This window comes from Mucor velutinosus, assembly GCF_035048745.1.
Source record: "Mucor velutinosus strain NIH1002 chromosome Unknown tig00001561, whole genome shotgun sequence".
In the NCBI taxonomy this organism is placed as follows: Eukaryota; Fungi; Mucoromycota; class Mucoromycetes; order Mucorales; family Mucoraceae; genus Mucor; species Mucor velutinosus.
Genome location: NW_027041903.1, coordinates 333,065 through 356,595, shown reverse-complemented (window position 1 = coordinate 356,595; position 23,531 = coordinate 333,065). Strand labels below are relative to the sequence as shown.

The window sequence follows — 23,531 nt, the reverse complement described above, 5'->3', positions numbered from 1 at the left end:
TTGCTCGATAATTTCAGTCAAAACACCTATTACAGTTAGCACCATTGGAAGCGCCTTGAAAAGCGCTGCAATAATGTATTAGGAAGCATCGCATGATCACTACGGTTTATATAGTCGAATACTACAGAATAGTTTAATCAAGTCGAGAAAAGACGAAATTTGGCCAATCTTGGATAGAAAAATGTATCTGAGCTTAAATCAATTTTGGCGGCGGCTGTTGGCAAATCAATGGTGCCTCTCTTAGCATCAGTAATCCATGCTCTTCAGCTTAATAAGAAGGAGATTGCGACTTGGAGAGTACTACAGCCAAAAAAAAATTACTTCATTTTGCTTCTGCCACAAATTATCCTATTTGTGAAATACAATTGTTGCTTATTGTGGTATAAATTAAAACTTAATTTGAAATGCAAGCTGTTACTCTCATCATCAGCAATCCTGATGATGATCTACGAGTGCGGACTGTGCCTGGTGTATACAGACATATCTAAATCCAATAGTCTTTGAGACAGAGATAGTATTGCACATGATAGAGAGCAATGAAACAGAGCCGCCCGTTTAAAAACACTTTATTGAAATGGAATAGCCACCGCTATCTTATGTTATCGAGTTGGGTGGTATTTTGACACTATATATATCGCTTAAGCGAACGGCGGTATACAGCCAAAAAATTCTTGAAAAAACCATTTTTTTTTCGACACGAAACAACAATAAAAATCCTCTACTCACAAAAGCAATCTTTCTCCAGTAGGAGGATCTTGACTATAAGCTTGCCTAGAGATGGTTTGAATACCGCAAATAAGATATCTATTGATGAAGCGGACGGGCTTCGAGAAAGCTGTTGAGCCGGAATTATGGACAATGGCGCACGTCTTTTCAATATCCTTCTTGCTAAAATTTCTGTCTAAAACCTTGAGGGCTATAGGATTTAGTGGTTACTTGATACGACCTGTCAAGTTGAGAGGTGGAAGCATGAGGTAGACAGTGCCATCAACTTGAGCTGCAGCACGCTGAGCCAACGCAGCATACTTGGTGGTGGAGAATATGAAGCGACAATCACTCTTCTCCAATAAATTGACAACAACCGCTTCAGAATTGCGAGGAGACAGAGCTAGGAAGGTAATACGCAACTTTAAGCATGCAAAGAAACAGAGAAAGTACTGGACAGATTGATCAGCTATGAAAGCAACGATGTCGTAGCCTTTAATCTTGCTACTACATTCACATGCCAAGCTTGTCCCAATGCGATCTACATCAGAGCACCAAAGAGTCTTGTGGTCCAGAACGCTATTGTCGAGACGACCATAGTAACGACCATAGACTTGATCAGCATACTTTTCGACTTGCTTTTCAAAGACGTTGATAAGTGCAAATAATTTATTGTATTTGACAGACAGCTTTTGGAATGATGAAGTTTCTGTGGGCATTTCTAATGATTGTGGAGGAAATCTGGATTGTTATAATATACAAAGCTTGTATTTATATAAATGTAACATCTTTATCCACATATCTTAATGAAGTTGCATGGCAAGAGGTTCTTGATGATGGCAGATTCAAACTAAAGAGTGAATAGCAATACAGTTGTTTTTTAACTCTGTTAAATGTTATTATTCAAACTTATGGTGTTGTTAATCTAAATATGATACAGCTTATCTATGCAATTGCGAGGCCAGTGATTTCCTATCATAAAGCCATCAGTAGTGCAATCATAAACTTGCCTATATTCTACTTGGTCAACCTTGGCAAAACATAAGCATGATTCGGAGCCATTCTTCCATGGTATCTAAACCAAAGATTATCCTAATCAATAGTACTATAAGCTAGCAAATTATATATAGCTCAACAAGAAGAAAAGCAGCACAGAAGATATGAGCTATTATGATACGTATTACTATGTTGAATGGGGCCCAGCAGCTGCATTGACAAGGACCAGATTTAAGCAGTTTTACTTGTTGATCCACCTAAACCACTTTGTTTTAGGTCAATTGGGCAAGTTTAGGGACGCATCATTTACATGAATGATACGAGTTGAGCTTCTCTTTTCAAGAAAAACTGATAAAGGACAAATAGCCCTTACCACACAATAAACCGAGAAGTTCACTACATGGCCAGCATGAATCATGTGCGATCAATAACAATCATGTTTTCATCTTAACGCTGAAACAAAGCTCTTGATAGCATCAGATATACATTTCGTCAAGTTAGAAAGAGCTTTCCAACACTTTCTACGCAGGCTATACCAGGCTCATGTCGATGATACCACCTTATAGACCCCATTTAATCCCAACGTCCATTGAAAATACCGCTTTTTTATATCATTTAAATGTACAATGAGCGAACTGTATCAATACTCTTCGGCCATAATAAGCAAAATTAAACTGGTCCATCCTGTAAAGGGATGGCTATGTAAACCCTTTCCTTCTGATTCGCTGTATTGCTCCCACACATAACCAGTTTGCTTGTAGTTCTATTAAAAAAGAAAGGGAGAGTGGTCAGCCATTATTCGCCAGCGTCCACTCTGGATGCCGTTTTTACCTTGTATACATTGCGAATGAGGTTATCTCTCAACTTGGTATAGATTTTGTTTGCTCTATCTTGATATGGGCCAGGGACATGCATATAATTCTAGTTTCATTGTAGTCAATAAGGCTTCCACAAAATGATCTCATTACCGTTGCATACCTTGTATAAACTTTGCAGGGTCAAATAGTTGATGTTAATCCAAATAGGACCACGCCAGTAATTTTCACCAGTACCAAAAATGGGATCTGAGGCGGATAAAGAGCGAAGACCATAAGGTGACCACAGCTCATCCTCCTTTTCAATGATATCCAGAATAGCGCCCAATTTAGGTGAGTCAGCAGGCAACAAACCGAGCGTCATAGGGAACAATGAGAGATAACCCTTGTGGCAGATATGCACAGGCTTGCTGTCTTCCAGAGCTTGGTCGCAGTACATGTTTTCCTCTTCGTTCCAGTGGAGCACATTGAGATTGGTAAGCATGTCTTGTTGCACCTTGATATACTCTTCCCTGTCACCAGCATAATCGGGTCCCAATTTGGCTGCAATATCCTTCAAGAGTCCAGTGCCGAATGCCATCCATGAGTGAAGATCCAGGTGAAGCTCACCGACACTGGGCTCGCCACGAGGATAGTCATCCAAACCAGAAGTTAGAGTGTGGTTGGGTGTACGACCTCTCCAGCGGTAGGCTTCGTTGTTGGGTGCTTCACGGCCGAATCTATCAAGGTGGCCATGCTGAGTAGCACGGAACCAGAGCCAGTTTTGGCGAAGCTTGGGGTAGATAGACTTGAGCCATTGATCAGCTAATTCTGGATTATCCAAGTGTAAGTTACGAAGAACCTCGGTGTCGTCCAAAGTGCCCATCTTCATTTGACTGTCAGCGGCATTCAAGATGGATCTGTCTAGCTGATGCTTCTCGAGACGGTCAATGTACCGTTTGATGGAGAGGTACAAGGTAGGAGGATTAGCATAATGATGGAATTGTGTTTGGAATTCAGCGGGCACTTTGCTACGAGCTTCTTCGCCCAGGATTTGCTCTCTAGCAACCCAACCATTCTCGTCAATCATGTTTGTCCAGTGTTTGATGATGTCTAGACTGAGGTCATTGTCCCATTCTCCAATTAAAAGCTGATGGAAGCCCTCGTCCCTAGATACTAAAATGAATAACGTGCTCTGTGTACCAAGTCCAAGTGCATCTTACCAGTAGAAACCACGAGGAAAGAAGGGACGGCTGGGTGTAGCAGTAAACAGGCTCTGAGGACGAGACAATTCAGGTCGAATAGGCTCTCCCTTGAAATCCTCTTCGTCTTGCATAGGAGGATGAGAGCGATCAATGACAGATGAGCCATGGAAATAACCAATGCCGCCCAGCATGTTACTCAGTAAATATTGAGCAAATTCAACTTCGCTGTTGGAGAACCCCTTCTTTTTCAAATGGAAGGTCTTTTCAAATCGAGCATTGAATTCGTTCTCTTTCTTGATCAAGTTTGCGCCGAGCGATTCGCCTATATAGGTTGTCAATGAGTGATTGCAAGCCAGCATGTGTAGTGGCACTCACTTGAAAGTGGTTCATCAGAGCTTTGTGAGCGGAAAAGAACGTCAAACTATCATCAATGTTGGTAAATTCATCCTCAATGACCATCTCAACGATCATATTCACCTGAAATTCGCCCTTAAACACTTTTTGAAAGACGTAAAAGTTGGCTACCTCACCTTCTTGCTCAGATAGCTCATTTGTGAGTGTAAAGAACTTGAAGGGTTTGGTCATGGCTTCTTGCTGATTGGCAGGATCACCACCCAGACGGTCTCTGGCGCCCATAATGATACTCTCCATCACAATATCTGTATATACTCGTCAATATCCAGCTATTGATCCACTTCACTGACGCAGCCTACCTTTTGATCTCCATATTTGCCCTTGAGGCACCTCTTTACCCCACCACTGTGTCAAGCCGAGATCCTGATCAATGCCCTCGCCAGGATGGGTGTTTAAAGGACCTGTATCTCACGTCAGACATGTCCTCATCCACTGATACCTTCACATACCATCCACAATCTGTATCTCGAAATCACCCAATTCAGGTGTGTCACCTTCCAATGAGATGGGTGATTGAAGGCCCTGATACACCACATATGAGACACTCCTTATGCTGCTCTCCAATAACACACACTTACCTTCTTGGACATTTTGCTCATTATATCAATACCACCAGCACCCTCAATACCAATGTAAAACATGACGGATGTCGTTGGATCAGCTAGATAACAGCACAGTTAATCATCACTGCTTTGCGTAATATTAACCGCTCTTACCGTGGTTGCTTATGGGAGTACCTCTGATACGAACGCCCCAATCACCACCATGCTTTCCTGCTCCAGGTACCTTGATGAAATCCGTTGTCAATTTGATGTTGCTTGGTCTATCATTGATCTCTTGCGAGGCAAATTCTCGGCCATCATGCTTATGATATCCATAACCAGCAATGCCGTCGTTTTGATCACACGCATGACGAACACCTGTACACATAAGAATCAGTATGACATGCTACATAGACATCTGCTTGGTCCATTACGTTGGAATCCTTGAAAATCGCTTGCGTCAAACCACATAAGACCAGTCATGACAGACTCTGGTATACGCGGTCTAGTGCCGAAATAAAGATTGGGTCTATAGGTCCCCCATAAGAGGGAAGAGTTGGATGCACCTGCAGTGACAGGTAAGACATCGGCTGCTGCTGCTACTGCAGATGAAGCGACGAGTAGCACTGTCGAAATAGCTGTCAATGAGCTCTTCCAAGATCGTTTGCTGTTGTTGTCAGGCACCATGAATTGAAACGAGTTGAAGCACAAGAAGAAGAGGCGATTTAGGCCAACTAATTTTCAACCAACGATACAATGCCACCACAGAAATCCCTTTGATGTGTGTGCTTGACTGCTCATTGAAGGCTATAGCATGCCCAGATCACGCAAGTCGCCTTGGTAGGAAGGGCTGCCATCAAGCAGTATACACATGCACACCATACAACTGATCTCATAACTACCGTATCCATGTGTTCAGTGTCAAAACCATCTTCAAATGTCAAATGTGTAAAGCTTTTTCTTTTTTTATTATTCTTTTTTTGTGGTGAGTTTTCATAAGGCATGGATTCTACTGATGATACATTATATACGAGATTTGTTTAGGATTGTTGCTTGAGCAAATGTTGTTCGTATTCTCTTTGTCTCTCGTTCAACACAAACTTGATTCTAGCCATGGACTTTTGACACTAACATGTATCATATTAGGCACTTGGGGCACACATACACACACATACACAAAGGCTACTTACCTTCTTCAAGCGGCCTTGATTTGTCCAGATTTGCTTTGGTAGCTTTAAGCGAGTTGCTTCCTCTCTTTGGGTAGCGAGTACGTTACGCTCCTTCAACAAGACATACCATAATTTATGGAGGTCATCAAACGACTTTTGACGAAGCTCTTGTGCCTTCCATGCACGGCCTAGCGACACAATCATCAGTACATGCATTCCTCGACATATTCCGTACGGTATTCATATCAACCTGTCCAGTTTTGTTTCGGTAAGGTCTCGTTGTTTTCAAAGAATTGGTATAAACCAGTTGATTTTGTTGTGTTGGATGTAGTGGTGGCTGAGGATGTTTCTGCAGATAAAGCGACTCTAGATGTTGAAATGGAACGACTAGCATTGGAAGCTACACTCCAATTGACAGAGCGGCTGACTCTTTGCAACAAAGACATGATGTGTAGATGTGTGTGGGTGAGTGTATATGCTAAAGAGAAAAAGAATATACAAAAAAAAAAAAAAGTTTGACAGACTAGAAATAAGGTCAGGGTCTGTCTAGCTTGGCTGGGGGAGGGGTGTGTGTGTAAGTTATAAGAGAATGAGCCTGTGTCTGGGCGGTGAGGGATTGGAATCAGAGGTCTCTGATTTGCGAGGGTGTATACTTGAGTGACTCTTTTGACCGCATTAGTTTTGCCGGGATAAGGTACATGAATCGAAAATCTTGTTTCTGATCGACAGATTACATGTCTCCTGTGAATAACCTACTCCCCATACTTGCATCATGTACACCGCAATAGTATAATGTTCATGTAAATTAAGGAATTCATACATGGAGGCAACATGCATCGGAGCGCTCGAGCGGATTGCAATGTTCACTGGGTAGTAATAGATTTAATCAATATCGTCATCAAAAGAACGGTATTGAGAAAAGCTTATACGAATATCTTTATCAAGTTTTTATGTAATATATGATAAAAGAGAAATAATGAGATGGTGAGATTATTAGTAAGGGAAATAAGGGGCTGGGAAATTAGGACGGAGAGCAAGAGGAAGAGGAGGAGGAAGGGAATCAAAGGCGGATCAAAGAGGGAGAGATAGAAAAGATGTACATCATTAAGGTGGGATTTTTTTTTTTGCTGTTATTTTCAATTATAGGGCTGCTATTCACATGTAACTGCTTATAAGAGACCAACATCACGCAGGTTGTTCTGAATGATAATGTCATTGACCGCTGCCATCACAAATTTGATCTGTTGAGTATCGGTTGCACATGTGAAATGAGTGTAGATTTGTTTGGAATCTGACTGATTCAATGACACAAATCGGTTTAGTATATAATCGCTAGCAGTTTCATAGCTCTCGGGTCCTATACACTGCGCTTAATTGGCTTGTTTGTTATAGCATACATGTCATTCACTTACCTTCGAAATCGCTAAAGCTTTCTTTGAGAGGGTGTTTGGGTAACTTTTCTTTAAAAATGTCAATTTTGTTCAAGAACAAGATGATGGAAGTCTTGATGAACCATCGAGAATTGCAGATAGAGTCAAACAGAGTCAGTGCTTCTTGCATGCGGTTCTACAAAGGGTCAGTGAGCGCGATGGTCGTCTCTCTTCTGCATGTGCATATTTACCACCGTTTCATCCTCAATAAGCACTTGGTCGTATTCAGAGATGGCAACCAGGAAGATGATGGCTGTCACATTCTCAAAGCAATGTATCCACTTTTTACGCTCTGATCGCTGGCCACCCACATCAAACATGCGATACGTAAGATCGCCAATAACAAATGTGGTCTCGGTGATACCTGTTGTCTTGACTCGAGAGCGCAGGACGTCTTGATCTGTTGGAATGTAGTTGATGTCGCCAATGCGATCGATTGAATCAAAGTAGCTATTGTAAATGAATAAGAGATGGGACTCGTCTCAAGATGTTGCATAACTTACTATTTGGCTGAGTCATTCAATTGATATTCACGGCTTCTATCAAACACACTCAAGAGATTTTCATCTTTCCACAGCGATTTCAATGCAAGAGTTACTTCAGGAGGCAGCGAATCGCGTTCAATCTGTGATGGCAAATCGAGGATCACTGTCGAATGAAGTCTGTTTTGCGATGTGGCATACGATACGCCCATGTTCTCCATGGCTTCTAAAATGACTCGCATGGACTGCACTGTGTTGGAAAAGATGATTTCCTTGAAGGCCTCTCTTTCGTCACGAGAATAACCACCATCATGGATCAGTTTCATTTGCTTTAAAATTGTTGATTTACCAGATTCACCAGCACCTTTTTGTAAAATAGTTAGATATCTGCCATGTCAATCTAGTTGTATATTAGTACCTAACAGTAACATTTTGACCTCATTTCTCATGTTTAGTTTGTCTCGCTTGATTTGGTTGTCGATTTCTTCATTACGAGCTTTGCCATCGTGCACTTCATTAGATTGACAGCAACCCATTTTTAATATAAAGATGTGATAACTTTGAAGGAAAGAGAAAAAGAAAGACGAAAGAATAGCAAGAAGAGGAAGGAAAGAAATAAGGGATTCTTTATGATTAAGAAACAAAATCAGGTAGACAGTGTATGCAGTCAAGAAATCCCCTGTTATTGTTGTTGTTGTTGTTGTTGTTGTTGTTGTTGTTGTGGTAGAGACAATAGTTCATTTCTAGCCTATTACAGACAACCGGTTGTTGTTCTGCCCCTTCTCTGCTTAATTTTCTACTCCTTACTCCTTGAAATCGCTCCCTCCTTATCAAAAGAACTGTCTCGTTGCGCAACACGGCTACCAATCCACTAATATTATGGTAGTAAATCATCATTTATCGCACATACATTACTGCTGCCGCCTCTTAAATGAATAGAGCATGTCAAATGTACATTGGATCAATGACTTACATCAATTTTCATTTTAGCATTACCACCTCAATTTAGGCAATTGGTGCGACTGCACTAGAATCATTAGCACAGATAATGTCAACCCATCCGTTTTCCTAGAAACCCATTTTACGACATAAACTTAATACCAATTTATCTACAATTCAGAATAAAAGGAGCTATCATCATACAAAAGGGGTATGAGCATGTCATTTGAGTACAACTCCGGTGAAATTGGCTTGTTGTTGTTGTTGTTGTTGTTGTTGTTGAGCTCTCCACATCTGTGTGTTTGTCTGCCTTTCTCACAACACTGAACCTAGTATTTTGTGGTACATATCCAAAATTAAATAAAGGAGGCACATCTCTTTGCAAAAAAAAAGGAGTACACACTTTGTTGCAACTATCATGTCTTTATGAAAACGATAGATTCAAAAATGGGTCTAACTCTATTTTTTGTGGCATGTTTCCTAATGCTCTCTAAATTCGACGAAAACGGCTTGAAATCATCAATAGCTCATTACCATATTGTGACATTAATTAGGAAATAATCAACAAAACCTGTAAATGAGTTTATCATCTTGATTATGGGCTAAAATGATGTGCATAATGAACTATGCACATTGAATTCTTATTGGTTTGCGTCTTAAATCCTTGCAAATGACTTGATGCTATCTGTAACATATATCTCTAACATATATCATATAATATCTTTAATATTTATCTCTAATGTATATCATATAATTTTTAACATATACGAGTGTTTATGCTTCGAATGGGCTCTCTACCTTTGCTTCGCTTCGGTAAGAACAAACCTGTGCAGCGGCAGTTCGTGCTACTGATTGCTCTTGCGTATTTTATCAAAACACTGCTACTTTCATGTTGGCCCTCTACTTTCACATGAAAACCCTTCATATTATCTATGGATCTGATTCTTATGTGATGGTCTACATCCATATACATGTAACTACTTTGTATACGGGCAAGCAGCATACTGGTATTTCCCCTTTTTAGTCCTTAGTGTCCCTGATACAGCAAATTCTGAGTGCATTTGAGTCGCGTTTTCTTGCGTTAGAAGCTGTTCTAGACCTGCAGGATAGTACCAAACAGCTACTCTTGCCTAGCGGCAACTTGCTGACGCTTTTGCTCAACTTTTTGAGGTCCAAAAAAACATGGCCAAAATTGAACCAAAAAGCATGAGGTACCCCTCATAGTTTTCATCAAAAATCAAACAATCGCGTTTTTCACCTTGATAATGAAGACTTTTACTAAGGCATATAATAAATCAAAATGTGTCTCTCGATCCAAAGCAACCTCTGAAATCATCTTTATGAAGTTATCATATACAAAATTTTGACATTTTGGCCAGAAACCTCTTTTCATATTTTCCTAAATTACTTGATAAGTTTATTCAAAACATCTATCTTATCTGGCACCATTGAATGCGTCTTGAAGAGTACTCCAAGAAAGCTTAAAGAAGCATTTTTTGTAGGGGAGTCGAGCTCCAGGTTTTATTTAAAGTCCTTTAAATGTCATGCTGAGGGATAGAAAAGACTGTTGGTGGACCCAATGTCTGCAAAGAAGGGGAATAAGATATTTTTTGAACTAAGTTGGGAAAGAAATCTACTACTAATAAGGTGCGACTCCTAGAGCCAGTACAGTCTTGCGGAAATCGTCAAAATATAGATCATGGATAAGAGTACAAAAACACCAAACGAGGACATCAGTACTACGTCAAAAAAATCAAACAACTTGCGTTCACCAGGATTTGAACCGGGATCCTCCCGTTGGCATACGGGAGTTCTACCACTTCGCCCTACCACCAGGGACTAGCTTAAAGAAGCATAGGGTGATTAGCATATTTTTATAGTCGAACCTAACAAAATAGTTCAATCAAGTCAAAAAAACATAAGTATTTGTCCAATCCAAATGAATTTTTTGTCTGATTTTAAATTACATGTGGCTGGCTAGAATGCCCCTTCTCATAAAGAAGTCGTGAAGCTCATTAAGAGGAAATAGCAGATTGAAGAATACAACAGCTCAATTTAGCCATATTATTTTGTTTTCTACTATAAGTCTACATGTTAAGAGCTGCAACAACCATATCAATCAAGAAATATCCATCTTGTTGAATAGTTATTTTTTCCACTTTTGGGGGTATTTATTAGGGCACACTGCCGGAATAAGATTATTTCTGACTCAAAGCATACAATTCTTCTAAAAAAAGTATCACCGCAATAAAATGCTCGGATTTTGGAGGTGCCACACAATAGTAGACATTGGCCAGATTCCAGGGGTAGATTGCAGATGTTGCTCAATGCTGCACATGATCTCTACGAGCAGATATAATATTTACAATAAAACTCGCACTTCTAATCTAATGACATGAATTGCTATTCACAACTCATATATATTTTAGACGATGCACATCATGCACGTTTATGCTTGCACATTCGGTTTGCTGATGGATTTGATGCAGAGCAAAATATGGTGACACATTGACAAAGCAAATTTTAGATGTAATCGTTCCTTATTAGGCCATCTTGAGAAATGAATAACAATCATGCATATGGCATCAAAGCTTTATTGTCCTGGTTATATTAGATTGATAACGGTGTCGTTGGTAGTGGTGGTGATAAAGGTGGAAGCTGTTCATCTTCCTCTTTAACGACACGTTTAATTGATTTCCATCTACCTAAAGTGCGATTATTCTGATTTACTAGAATTGAAAGAATGTCATCATTAATACACTTCACTTAATTTTCACACACCAAGCATAATTGAACTTTACGTGATGTATAACTATTATTAGCATCGCCCAAGGTGAATTTAGATGCTGTGGATGATGGCGGTGAGTCAGCGTCTCCAAATTTATTGTTTCTTTTGCTGCTAGGAGCTGTTTTGGATCTTTTGAGTGTAGTGGGCAAGGGTGATGATGATGTCGATGATGGCAATGTGGCAGAGCTCGTGCTACCAATGGTGGTGTTAGTCAAACTACTTTTATTAAACGAAAATAGATCAGAGGCTGACGAGGATGTGTATGGTAATGAATATGGAGGTTTGGATCTTTCAAATGATGAGTTTGTCGTGGCTGAATGTCTGCGCTGTCTGTTGAATGACGGCAATGATATCAATGGCGATGATGACGAGGTTGTTGATTTCTCATAATTTGCTGTTTCATGATTAATTTAGTACATTTAATTAGTAACAATGATCAACAACTTACTTGGATAGGTTAATATTTGATCAATATCATTCTGTGATATATTTGGCATAAAGAGCCTATACTGATGCAAGATGAGGAATTCAAGCACTCTTTGAGATTCCTTATAACCTGCCGGATTCGTGGCATGGCTGGGATCCGGAAAAATCACCTATTAATATACATGTCAATGATGTGAAATTACATTAACTCTCCCAGAAACATACCGGCGAAAACGCTGTTGCTAACGACGACGAGTCCATTCGAGTGTAATCTACGCATTGCGAGAATAAATAGAGCAGATCCAACAGATACAACAAAAGATATTGATGTGCAATTGGTAGTCTCTCAATGAGGTTCTGGAACGCATCGATTTTTGATTCCAAACTAGGAAATTCAGCATCTGTTCTCGTATAATAATAGTGTTAGTTTATGAGCTGAAATTAAGATCGCAATCAAGAAATACCCAAGGCAGCCTTAAATAATGCTTGGTAATGTAGGTTGATCAATGGCTCTGGAAGGTAATTTAGGAAACGTCGCATTACATTTGATGCGTCATGAACAGTGTAGTCATCCCAATCCAAATGTAGCCCGTAATCATCTGCCCGTGTATCAAAGATCATTTGCAGCATTGATATTCGTTTTGCATTTCCAGACAAACGAAATATACCCTCTGTGTAAATAGCTATGAAAAAAGCTACATTAGATGTGGTCTTTCCATTCACTGGCTTTTTTTTTTAGTTACCTTTTTCTTTTAAAAAAGCCCCACATTTCGCAATGATGGTTGGAATGATTGCATTGCAATGGCTGCTTGTTCTTTCATCAAAGTATGATATTCTTGAATGTGCATACTTTAGTGAGTCTATCAAAGGAATGCCGAACACTGCTCCTTGTTTTTCTGTATTGTAAATAAAGAAAAGTTTATTTTTCTGTAAAAGTGGATTGTTTGTAAATAACCTTACCATGTCGATTGGCCTTTTCGCTAGACAAATTGCTATTGACTTTTCTCCACCATGCTTTTACAAGTGATTTCTGACTCGGGGACAGCTCCAACAATGGTGGTGTTGCAGGTGCAGGTGGTGTTGATACTAAGGTCGACATATATAGTAACACTATAGCAAAACAGAATAAACAATGATCCTTTATTGAAAGAGCAAGAATTCAAATTAATAGTGATGGCCCTGAGAGTAAAACTGTGCCATTGAGACAGCGAAATGATATTTGAAGAGCGACTACAATGATGTTAATGCATGTGCAAAACCATTCTAATTACAGTTGAGCTTTTTCATTTTCAAATGTTCTTTGTATTCAACTTAAATTGCATAGTGGGAATATATATATAGGTACTAGAGCCGACCCCATAAGGCACACTTAATTAAAAGATAAAAAGATTGTTGTCAAATAGATGTTTATTAAATTTATGTTTATAAACTGTTCATTTATAGTTGTAAATTTATTAAGATTGTATGAGAATTGTGCTAGATAGTGCACAGCATGATGGGATATTAAATTGATCGAGAGAAATTTTATCAAGAGGTGTTGTAGTTGGGAGGGGTTTATATATCATGTTTGGCTACAATGAGTGAAAGCAAAGAAAAGAAATTATATACAAGAGTTGTGGATGTAATGGACTATATTTAATGATGAGATGCTGCTTTGAGAGAAGACATTGCCTCCATTCCAATTTTGCGCTGTTCAGTGTAACAGGGCACTTTCTTTTTCAGTTGTGCTTCTGTAAATTTGCATAATTGTCGAGCATATTCATTCTGGGCAAGTAGCATCAAATCCTCTCGGGACATTGAAGTTTTAATGGTGTTGCGGTGTTGGTTGAGATCAAGTGGTTGCTTCGAGTGTAAAGATGCCATTTTTCAGAGTTTTTATTATCACCGTAATAGAAAAGAGAAAGAAAGAAGTAATGAAACTGAATAATTTGGATTCTCTGTCTATTATTTATATATGATACATACTAACGAAGTGACATGACATCATGCAATCCCTAAAAAGAGCCAAATCAGAGTCGAATTGGCATACAGTTAAACGGAGTTGTCTAGACTTAATACAGGAATAGTATTGCTGAAAGAAAAAAACAGAGGTTTCTAAAACAAAACCCCCAGCTCAACTGTCAGTTAGCTCCGTAAAAACTAGATTTTATCGTTATTAAACTCCTTAGATGATGCATTGAGTGCTCAATTCGACAAGAGAGAATACAATCGAGAATAGTTTCCCATCAATGTATAAATGTAGATTATCTTCTATCTTCTGCCAGATAAATCGAGTAATAATTGTAAAAATGGAGATACAACGCTAACCCTAATCAAGATAAAACCAGTTTCGGAAGTTTACAGTTTAGAGCCATTTTATGATTTAGATTACTTTAGTAGCCCACAAAGGAATACGATAAATTTACTATTTGGATATAATAAATATTTGTTATTGCAATACAACAATTCTTCTTTTTCTGCTTGTTCTCTGCCTTGCTACTTCTCCCTGAACGAAATGGATCAAGTTATGATTGAAATGATATGATGACTCGCTGGCTCGATTATTGTTGAATGTATCAGATTTTTTAAATGCCAGTGAAATTTGACTCTGCCTTATTAATCATATCATAATTTGGCTCTAGTTTCTGCCATTTTTTTCTTGAACTAAAACGAGCAACTAGTGGCTGTACATTGATGATTTTCCGTGCTAAAGAGAGCACTACATCAAGTGAAATCCATTCGACTAACAGCCATGATAGAATCAACTGCTTTTTTTTAGGGCATCTTTACAGCAGAAATGAAAACAGTTTGTTTTTCAGTAGTCTGTATTCACATCTAGTAAAAAATGTCTCCGAATCAGAGGTATACAAGACTAAAATTGAAGCCTATTACTATTCCATATAACAAGAAGATTTTTTGTTTATTCAAGTGATGCGAATTTTGACCGAGCAAAATATACAAAACTGTGTATAATGCTACAGCACTGTAGATGCTCTCTCTTTGTTTTGCTGAACAATCAGTTGCAAAGCCTTTATTATTCGATCGACATGAACGATTTAAAGAAATCATCTATCGCATGTATAATTCGCTGATCGACAGAAGAATGAATTACTAGTGAATCATATACTAATGAAAGGAAAACACTGACAAAGCACCATGCCATCATATTGAATTTCTTGCATGTGATGCGTCGCGTTGCAATATGGCCTTGCCTTGCTGTATCTCGGATTATTCTCTGAACACATGACATCAATGAAGCTTTTCTGATATTTACATTCCATGAATCGTTGATGAAGTACCTCACTCTACGATGGAGCTTACTAGCTTCTTAAAGAAATTATTCATAAATGTTGCACACACTGCGCGCTTCTTTGTTATTATTGTTTATAGTGGTTACATCCCACCATTAGTCGTATCATCTAGTAGAAATTACGAGCCTAAAATTTGCAACAACAATTAGAGGTTTGCATCAACGGCAATGATCACACACAAAGTAGTTAATTTGGGCGTTTCAAGAATCAATAAAAGGAGGTTTCTGATACTCTCGAATCTCTGATTAATATGGCTTTGTGCTAATGTTGATGGTTATAACGATATAAACACCAAGCAAAGGGACCAATGCAGAATCCCTTAAATCTTAATATCTACGACGATAAGGGGCAGAAAAACCATATCCTTTTCTTTAAATCGTAATAAGCTTACCTCACGCCTCAATTTTTTTTATCAAAATGACCTGCTACATGGTCTAAAGCTCCCAGTTAACCGGGACTTGCTCGTCATATATGACGAGGTTGCATCAACCTTCAATTTTGTGGTAAAATGACGCACCAAAATTTTATAGACAAGTAAAGAATATCACGAGTGCTTGGTACTATGCCCTCCTTTTCAGATGCTGAGACTCATGGACTAGTATCATAATATAATTACTCTGTTGTCCCTACACATTTTCATAGTCTTGAAAAGGAAAGAAAAGTTAATCATACAAGTATTTTGATGGGCCGGCATTATTAGATGCAATATTATGAAAGAAGATAACATGGTTAACGTTATTACTATGTAGTTGGCCACCTACCTTCCATTAGTTTCAAAAGCATCTATTATTGCTTCTGACTAGAAAGCCTTGAGTTTGCCATCCAGCCCCACCAGCCAAAATTAATTCTAACTCAGACTTTTAGTCTGTTTCTGATTAGCCAAATTCTAATAGTTTTTCGACTTGATTGAACTATTTTGTCAGGTTCGACTATAAGAATATACTAATCACCCTATGCTTCTTTAAGCTTTCTTGGAGTGCTTTTCAAGGCGCATCCAATGGTACCAAGTAACGTAAATGTTTTGAATAAACTTACTGAGCAATCTATAAAAACATGAAAACAGGTTTCTGGTCAAAAAGTCAAAATTTTACATATCAAAGTCCCACAAAAATGATTTCAAGGGTTACGTTGGATCGATAGAAACAATTTGATTCAACACATACCATAGTAAAAGTCTTCATTATCAAGGTGAAAAACGCGATTGTTTGATTTTTGATGAAAACCATGAGGGGTACCTCATGCTTTTTGGTCGAATTTTGGCCATTCTTTTTGGACCTCAAAAAGTTGGGCAAAAACGTCAGCAAGTTGCCGCTAGGCAAGAGCAATTATTTGGTGCTATTTCGACAATCTGAAATGGCTTCCAGCACGAGAATTCACTGCTTAGATATATATATAATTTTGCTATGCTTTGTATACTTTTGAGTGTTTAGAGGAATTGCTAGTATGCTATCTGCTAGCTTATAAATTGTTTTTACTGTTACAGACGTGGGCCATTGTTAGTGAGTTGGATTCTCAGTAAAGACTCTTGTCTCAAGATTTCTCACGTTGGAATGAAAGATTAAAAGTGGGATGTCAAAGTTTGAGAGTGAATTTTGTATGAGCGACTTATGAGCGACCACTTTTGCATGCTCAAAGATGCTATTATTATGTAGAAAGGCACAATGGGTGTATGGTTGCAAGGCTGTATGGCATGAAGAATATGGAAACACATAATAGTAAATGTTGTCTCTGTCAAGAACACTTATCACCTTGGTCTCATCAGAGCATTAAACTTTGGTAGCATTGCAAGACGTTGAAATATTTAATTCAAAAGGAAACTACACATGGCACATCCATTACGTTCAATTATGTTCCGAGAACAATACCCAAATCGTGTTATGCCTACAATCGAAACATCGTCCTGAAAGTAATGTCATTCTAAAGCGTCCTCGAAATCGATTTGATGAATCAAAGAAAAGTTTATTGCTTTCAATACATAAACCACGTCTATTCAAGATTAGTTGTGGCGGAAGAGAGCATTTAAAAACAAACAACATGGATATTAACTAAAGGGATAGGATCTGAAGGGGTGTGTTTGCTTGTCAAGGGAAGTGTCAAATTATTTCTGTTTTCCATTTGCAAGATAAATAAGTTTTTTTTTTTTTTCTTTTTTTTTTTTTTTCTTTTCTGGGTGGGTGGAGGTTGTCTATTTACAATTTTTATCGAATGTTTCGTTGCCCCGTATTACGAAGATGATTGCTGTTGTGATGTGGTATCTCTTCGCTTCTTGACGACAACGATAACCTTCTTTTTCGTACTGGATTGCTTCTTCTGATCTTCTAAAAATGCTGAGCGGTCATTTTGATCATAAGCTGGACAAGGTAATAAAGCGGGGCCTGCCACTGTCAAAACTGCTCCAACAGCTACTGCAACGAAAAGATTGTTGGTGATCCGTTGCTTTTGCGAGTGATTTAAATGTCGTACTTTTGTCCACATCATGATGCCAAAAAACAAATTAATGTAAGTTTTGTTTCTTTTTTGGTGGAGGTGGAAGTGGCTGTTACTTGACCCAAATGTGTTGAAGAGATGTTGTTTATTTCCAAAGAAAAAAAGGTGAAATAAATGTTTTCTATTTTTTTTTCTTACACAAACAAACCACCTATAGATTTTGATGACATCGCAGATTGGTTAAATGTCTGTATACAGAGAGAGAGATGGACTTCGCTCGTTCAATTATTGTCAGGGTTGGTGTACTTGCCCCAGCTACCGGCCTAGGTTTTTTCAAATCCAACCCCCCTCTTTCCACCTTTCACCCCTCTCTCTCTCTCTTTTTCTCTCTCTCTCTTATTTATTAATACTCAGTATACACTATGGTTAACAGTGCTGTCGCAAACGTACGTACAGGACGATATTTGACGTCTCGTAAAATGGCATGTTAAAACTGACATTTGGTTGACTGCAGGTTGGACGTTGGTCCGCTTTAGCCTTTGGTCTTTTCTATGGTTATACTCACAACATTTCTTTGCAAAAGCAAGCCGAACAAAAGAAGGTCGAGTCTGAATATCATCGTAAGGAGCTCTTGATTGAACAAGCTAGACTTGCATACGCCAAGAAGCAATCTGGCGTTACTGAAACTCCCGTAAAGACTGTTGAATGTAAGTTTTGTTAATGGACATGCGCGAAAGGTTATTGACATTTGGCGGCTTTTATAGTTGACATTGAGGATCCCAAGTTTGATTTAGAGAAATACATCGAACAATATGAAAAGGAAAACAACTAAACATATCAAGATTACAAAAATGTTCACAGTATATCACATAATGCCAATAAAAAGAACCAAAAAAAAGAAAAAAAGTAGATCACCAGAAGACTTTTCTTCTTTCATTATTTATACATTTAACCCTTACTCATTTGTTGCTACATGTCAATCCGAGAGCACAACGTGGAAAAGGTAAAAAAAAAAAAAACAAAAAAACAAAAAAAGGAGACAGGAAGAGAGGGCGGAGACAAGCAGAGAGAAAGAATCAAATCTATCAATGCGTGGTTGTATATTTTTCAATTTGATTGTTGTGTCTGGTTTCATTATTAGTGGATTTTTTGTATTAAACCTGATTGTATCTCGACCATCTTCCTTTTCTCTTTTTTCTTTTTCTCATTTTATCTTTTCAATACAGTATACACTCTACACAATGAAAGACAATGACTGGGAAGTTGACATCAATTTAGGTCCAGAATCAATGCACAATATCTTTCGCAAAAGAGACATTTTGGCGTATGAACCTGACAAAGACTTAGCATTGGCTTGTGAACGATATCAGTACCCTCAGAATTATTTAAACGACGATTTGAGTAGTATTGCAGGCAGCAGCGTCGTTTCAAGCAGATTTTCTGAAATGTCTCTCCATCATAATATTGATGAGTTCATGTTTGATGATCCGGTTACGCCTCCTCAGTTCCAACCTAATGAGATGACTATAAAGCAGCAACAAAACCTACCGGGTGTCGTAAAGAAGCTTGGTCTTCGCTATCAAAATGTCGTGGAAGAAATTGATGATTGGGATGATGATGTTGAAATGCCATCCAAAGGACTCTCGCTAAGCTTAGCACAAAGACAAGAATATGAACAGCAAATTGACTTTGACAGTGATATCGGCCCTTCTGTGAGCGAACGAGTAGCTCATTCTCCAAAGCCTCCTACTTCGGTCGCAGGCTCTGCTGCTCCAAAATTCAGGTACGAGATCGAGCAAGATGATGATCAGGATGATATGGCTGGTCTGGAATTTCCGGCGAATATGGCTTCTCTTCCTGTGCGATTAGATCAAAGAAAGAAGGGTATTAATACGCCATCTACTCCTGCAAGCACAACCAAACCTACAATTTACAAGAGCAAAATCCCCACTTGCTCTCCAAAAGCAAAACTATTGGCATCTATGCGTGAAAAGGATGACGAAGATTTCACTGAAGGACTGAAGATAAATGAAAGAAACTTCCACATGGATGTATCCAGTAGGTCGTCTATATCTTCTCTGCAACAGTCGAAATCTCTTATCAGCAGCAAAGGAAAATCTCCAGTCAACCTTGCAGCAACCAGTAGATTAGCCAGGCCCTCCATTGCTACCAAAAGCCGTATCCCTGAACTACCCAAGCGGCAACCTTTGATTCCTCAACAATCGTCTTGGCCACACGTATCGACGAGACGCAATGTCTTGACCAGCACACAGTCATCTTTGAGCCGTGAGGCTGATGGTACAGCAGCTAAACAAAGACAGCAACAAAGACCTACCCTGAACAGAAATCTTTTGACCAGCAAAGAGCCCACCGAAAGAAAGAGTGCCAATGGATACACTCTAATCTCACGGCCAAAGACCAATAAAGGCAGTTATTGTTTTCAACTAGACAATATCGACAATCTAAACGACCTTCGGCCCAAGTTCTCTCGACAAATAAAGAAAGAGAATAACAGTAGTAACAAAAATGGAGTGGATCCGAAACGTCCATGGCGCCGAAATATGCAACAATCTCAACAACCACAACAGGTAACATTTGATTGTATCCTAATTGAGAGCTCTGCTAACATTGTTTCATTATTCAGAAGGCTAATGTTCGCTTAATTAAACCCAACGAGCAGCCCGTCAAGAAAAGATACGATGGCATGGAATTTGATCCAATAGCTCAAGTTTGGAAGGGAAATGAACAGAGTTTAGCAGGCTTTCAAGAAAAGACGTACCGTCGCCCAATGCTGATGACTCAGATCCAACAAAAGAATCCTAGTCGCTATGCTGCTTTGATGGGCAATAATATGATATTCAATGCTGACGAGCAAAAATGGGTCTCTGCTCTTGGGCCTCAGCAAGAATTCAATGAGCTGGACGCTATTGAAGACCTTGTAGATGACACTCCAGTGCAACATAGACGCTACATGACCAACAACAAGCACTCAGGGGGATTTGGCGTTGAGTTTAAATTATCGGTGGAGACCAAACGACAGATGATGTTTGATCAGGAAATGCATGAGCGCTTCATTCAAAATTGGCCTTTGATGGAGGAGCCCCTTATTAATAGATCTGGCCACCGTGTTGGTGCTTCAAAGTACTTTTTATTCAAATAAAATTGCAATATTATGTCATGTTATATAGACACCACACATTTCTTAGGATCTATAAAAGGCAATTAGTTTTTAACCTGAAGCCCGTTTTTGTAAAATGATTGTATTTAAATCAACATTTCTCCTTGATTTTACGGAGCATTTTTTCTTTTCCTTTTATTTGTTTTTTTTTATCTCTCTCAGGTAATATACAATGATGACTGTCGACATGTTTGCTGAAGGAACCAATATCCAACCAAACGATCTTATCAATCAAATGGCAGAATTAGAGGTAACATTTGGTGCATTGTTGCGTTTGCGAGATGTTCACAATGCAAACTATCACAGGGCGGTTTGCATGCTCTTTTGGAAAAAGTCAAGGGCGATTCACAAATGACCAAGGTAGTAGTCAGTAGTAACGACTGTAGATCAAAACAACTCAATGGATGTCGCAGGATATTTCTACATTTTTGAAGAAGAGGGCGTTTCTGGAGGAAAGTTACGGCAGAGATATGGTCAAAGTGGCCCAAGCAACAGCCGAAGCCTTTGACAAGGCACATCCAAAATCAGGGTAAGTGTGTGTGTGTGTGTGTGTGTGTGTGTGTGTGTGTGTGTGTGTGTATGTGACACAATGTAACAAAAAGAGATGGTTGTTTACTCAAACTGCTGCTTAATTAAGGACATTTGGTGATGTGTGGATCTCCATGTTGAAAGTGCACGAAAACATTGGAAATCAACGTATTAAATTTGCAGCTACTATCTCTGATTCAGCAGAAGATTTACTGTCTGTGGGCAGAAGCATTGAAAAGGAGAGAAAGAAGGTACTGATAATAGCCTGATTTATGCGCTGTGGTTTTACTTATGATGAAACAGATCAAAGATGCAGGCATGCATTACGAGAAACTAGTGACAGATGCTGACTTACAGCTAGAAAAGAGCAAGCAAAAGTTTGAGAATACGAATGAAGAGTGGGGCCGTGCTGTGTCACAAAGAAATCAAGAGCCTACACAAACGCCAAAGAAGAACCTCTTTAGATCTAGCCGAACGCCTGCCCAAGTAAGTTTTTACACAGAGTTTGCCTACAGTGTATTGATAACTTTCTGTAGCTGGATAGAACAGAGAATGACTGCAGAAATAAAATGGATGCTGCTGATGCTCAATACAAGATGCAACAAAAGAAAACCATTCAAACACATGCAGAGTATTATGAAGTACACCTGCCCAAGGTGCTCAAGGTATGTGCTCCACATTCGAATTAAGCGTGCATGCATAGATTAATCTATGCCAAATGTAGGAATTGAAAGCAGTAGATGATGAATGCCACGTAGCACTTCGATATCAACTGGCTAATTACGCCTATACATTTGAACAAGCATTGACAGAAGACGGTCTAGCATTGGATAATGACCAAGGAACGGGATTAAGAGGACTCATAAAAAAGATTAGAAACGACGCAGATTGGGTGGAATTTGTGAGATTGTGCACCGAGAGAAGTGGAAGAATTCAAAAGAATGAACTTATCCAACAAGAGAATGCTGTAAGGAGACCTTGAAAGTAACTTACAAGACACAAACTCACAGTCATCTAGTTGCCTACAAATGCCAATTTCAACAACAATCGAGTGTTTGGTGTATCGTTAGAACAGCAAGCAGAGATGTCTGAGGATATGGTGCCTGATATTCTGAAACAATGCGCAACCGTTGTAGAGCAGTATGCACTCAGTTCAGTGGGCATTTACAGACTCTCAGGGACTAGCAGTCGTATTCAGAAAATCAAGTTCAAGTTTGAGAGCGGCGATCCTAACCCTATATCAGAAGAAGATTTATCGGATATCAACAATGTTACAAGTGTGTTAAAACTGTGGTTCAGAGAACTGCCTGATCCTTTGTTCCCTTCAGCTTCGTATCATCAATTCCTGGAAGCAGCAAGTAAGTTTCAGCTCGTGTAATCTTGATAGCATGTTGCTTATTCATAAGTACACGATAGAATTGCCTGATGACAGAAACAGAGTTATTGGTCTACACACTGTCATTAATGACTTGTCAGACGCTCACTATGCCACGTTGAAGTACTTGATGTGCCATCTCCACAAGTAAGTTCATTACCCCATATTTATATAAGCAAGCGATCAATACTTACACATTCAAAAGGGTGCAATCCTATCAACGTTTCAACAAAATGGGTGCGGCGAATCTAGCGACTATTTTTGGCCTCACATTGATGAGTAGTGAAGCTGGCTCACAATCTCAAGTGGCCGTTCATGATAGTCAGCGTATTGCAGAATCTCAATTGCAAGCTAAAGTCGTTCAAACTATATTAGAAAACTATTCTGAGATTTTCGAGGAAGAATAACATTGATACCACTCTAATAAAAATTAATATACTACACAATTATTAAATTTATAGTCCCTACTAGACGTTTTCAAAGTCTCAAAATAAAAAGAAATTGATTATACAAATATTTTGATGGGCCGCGTTATTATATACAACACTATGAAAGAAGATAGCATGGTTAACGTTATTACCATGTAGTTGGCCACCTACCTTCCATTAGTTTCAAAAGCATCTATTATTGCTTCTGACTAGAAAGCCTTGAGTTTGCTATCCAGCCCCACCAGCCAAAATTAATTCTAACTCAGACTTTTAGTCTGTTTCTGATTAGCCAAATTCTAATAGTTTTTCGACTTGATTGAACTATTTTGTCAGGTTCGACTATAAGAATATACTAATCACCCTATGCTTCTTTAAGCTTTCTTGGAGTGCTTTTCAAGGCGCATCCAATGGTACC

General features: G+C 38.9%; 9 protein-coding genes across 9 annotated transcripts; 3 read left to right on the top strand and 6 right to left on the bottom strand.

Annotated features, from left to right (window-relative positions):
• Positions 1 to 932: 932 nt before the first annotated feature.
• Positions 933 to 1,424, bottom strand: ATC70_008252 (uncharacterized protein; the record flags this gene model as incomplete). The annotated part of the gene is made up of 1 exon (XM_064827504.1): positions 933 to 1,424. The coding sequence occupies one exon, from the start codon at positions 1,422 to 1,424 to the stop codon at positions 933 to 935; it is 492 nt and encodes a 163-aa protein (XP_064686788.1).
• A 917-nt stretch (positions 1,425 to 2,341) lies between these two features.
• On the bottom strand, positions 2,342 to 5,343 carry ATC70_008251 (uncharacterized protein; the record flags this gene model as incomplete). The annotated part of the gene is made up of 11 exons (XM_064827503.1): positions 2,342 to 2,464; positions 2,533 to 2,622; positions 2,680 to 3,664; positions 3,719 to 4,022; positions 4,076 to 4,121; positions 4,178 to 4,359; positions 4,414 to 4,515; positions 4,564 to 4,636; positions 4,693 to 4,775; positions 4,831 to 5,034; positions 5,091 to 5,343. The coding sequence occupies 11 exons, from the start codon at positions 5,341 to 5,343 to the stop codon at positions 2,342 to 2,344; spliced, it is 2,445 nt and encodes an 814-aa protein (XP_064686787.1).
• A 353-nt stretch (positions 5,344 to 5,696) lies between these two features.
• On the bottom strand, positions 5,697 to 6,271 carry ATC70_008250 (uncharacterized protein; the record flags this gene model as incomplete). Its single annotated transcript, XM_064827502.1, has 3 exons — positions 5,697 to 5,783; positions 5,847 to 6,013; positions 6,076 to 6,271. 3 exons carry the CDS (start codon positions 6,269 to 6,271, stop codon positions 5,697 to 5,699), a joined length of 450 nt encoding a protein of 149 aa, XP_064686786.1.
• A 723-nt stretch (positions 6,272 to 6,994) lies between these two features.
• On the bottom strand, positions 6,995 to 8,273 carry ATC70_008249 (uncharacterized protein; the record flags this gene model as incomplete). The annotated part of the gene is made up of 5 exons (XM_064827501.1): positions 6,995 to 7,182; positions 7,238 to 7,391; positions 7,447 to 7,705; positions 7,759 to 8,101; positions 8,156 to 8,273. 5 exons carry the CDS (start codon positions 8,271 to 8,273, stop codon positions 6,995 to 6,997), a joined length of 1,062 nt encoding a protein of 353 aa, XP_064686785.1.
• Positions 8,274 to 11,286: 3,013 nt separating this feature from the next.
• On the bottom strand, positions 11,287 to 12,989 carry ATC70_008248 (uncharacterized protein; the record flags this gene model as incomplete). Its single annotated transcript, XM_064827500.1, has 7 exons — positions 11,287 to 11,405; positions 11,478 to 11,858; positions 11,913 to 12,060; positions 12,116 to 12,291; positions 12,355 to 12,573; positions 12,634 to 12,786; positions 12,851 to 12,989. The coding sequence occupies 7 exons, from the start codon at positions 12,987 to 12,989 to the stop codon at positions 11,287 to 11,289; spliced, it is 1,335 nt and encodes a 444-aa protein (XP_064686784.1).
• Positions 12,990 to 17,403: 4,414 nt separating this feature from the next.
• TPK2_7 (cAMP-dependent protein kinase catalytic subunit) lies at positions 17,404 to 17,658 on the bottom strand (the record flags this gene model as incomplete). The annotated part of the gene is made up of 1 exon (XM_064827499.1): positions 17,404 to 17,658. The coding sequence occupies one exon, from the start codon at positions 17,656 to 17,658 to the stop codon at positions 17,404 to 17,406; it is 255 nt and encodes an 84-aa protein (XP_064686783.1).
• A 371-nt stretch (positions 17,659 to 18,029) lies between these two features.
• On the top strand, positions 18,030 to 18,439 carry ADE12 (Adenylosuccinate synthase; the record flags this gene model as incomplete). The annotated part of the gene is made up of 3 exons (XM_064827498.1): positions 18,030 to 18,053; positions 18,122 to 18,314; positions 18,372 to 18,439. 3 exons carry the CDS (start codon positions 18,030 to 18,032, stop codon positions 18,437 to 18,439), a joined length of 285 nt encoding a protein of 94 aa, XP_064686782.1.
• A 409-nt stretch (positions 18,440 to 18,848) lies between these two features.
• On the top strand, positions 18,849 to 20,767 carry BMS1 (Glycoside hydrolase 2 (Mannanase, beta-galactosidase); the record flags this gene model as incomplete). The annotated part of the gene is made up of 2 exons (XM_064827497.1): positions 18,849 to 20,195; positions 20,252 to 20,767. 2 exons carry the CDS (start codon positions 18,849 to 18,851, stop codon positions 20,765 to 20,767), a joined length of 1,863 nt encoding a protein of 620 aa, XP_064686781.1.
• Positions 20,768 to 20,972: 205 nt separating this feature from the next.
• On the top strand, positions 20,973 to 23,095 carry ATC70_008244 (uncharacterized protein; the record flags this gene model as incomplete). The annotated part of the gene is made up of 10 exons (XM_064827496.1): positions 20,973 to 21,035; positions 21,092 to 21,145; positions 21,199 to 21,314; positions 21,423 to 21,564; positions 21,617 to 21,799; positions 21,850 to 21,978; positions 22,038 to 22,280; positions 22,332 to 22,671; positions 22,730 to 22,835; positions 22,894 to 23,095. The coding sequence occupies 10 exons, from the start codon at positions 20,973 to 20,975 to the stop codon at positions 23,093 to 23,095; spliced, it is 1,578 nt and encodes a 525-aa protein (XP_064686780.1).
• Between the last annotated feature and the right edge of the window lie 436 nt (positions 23,096 to 23,531).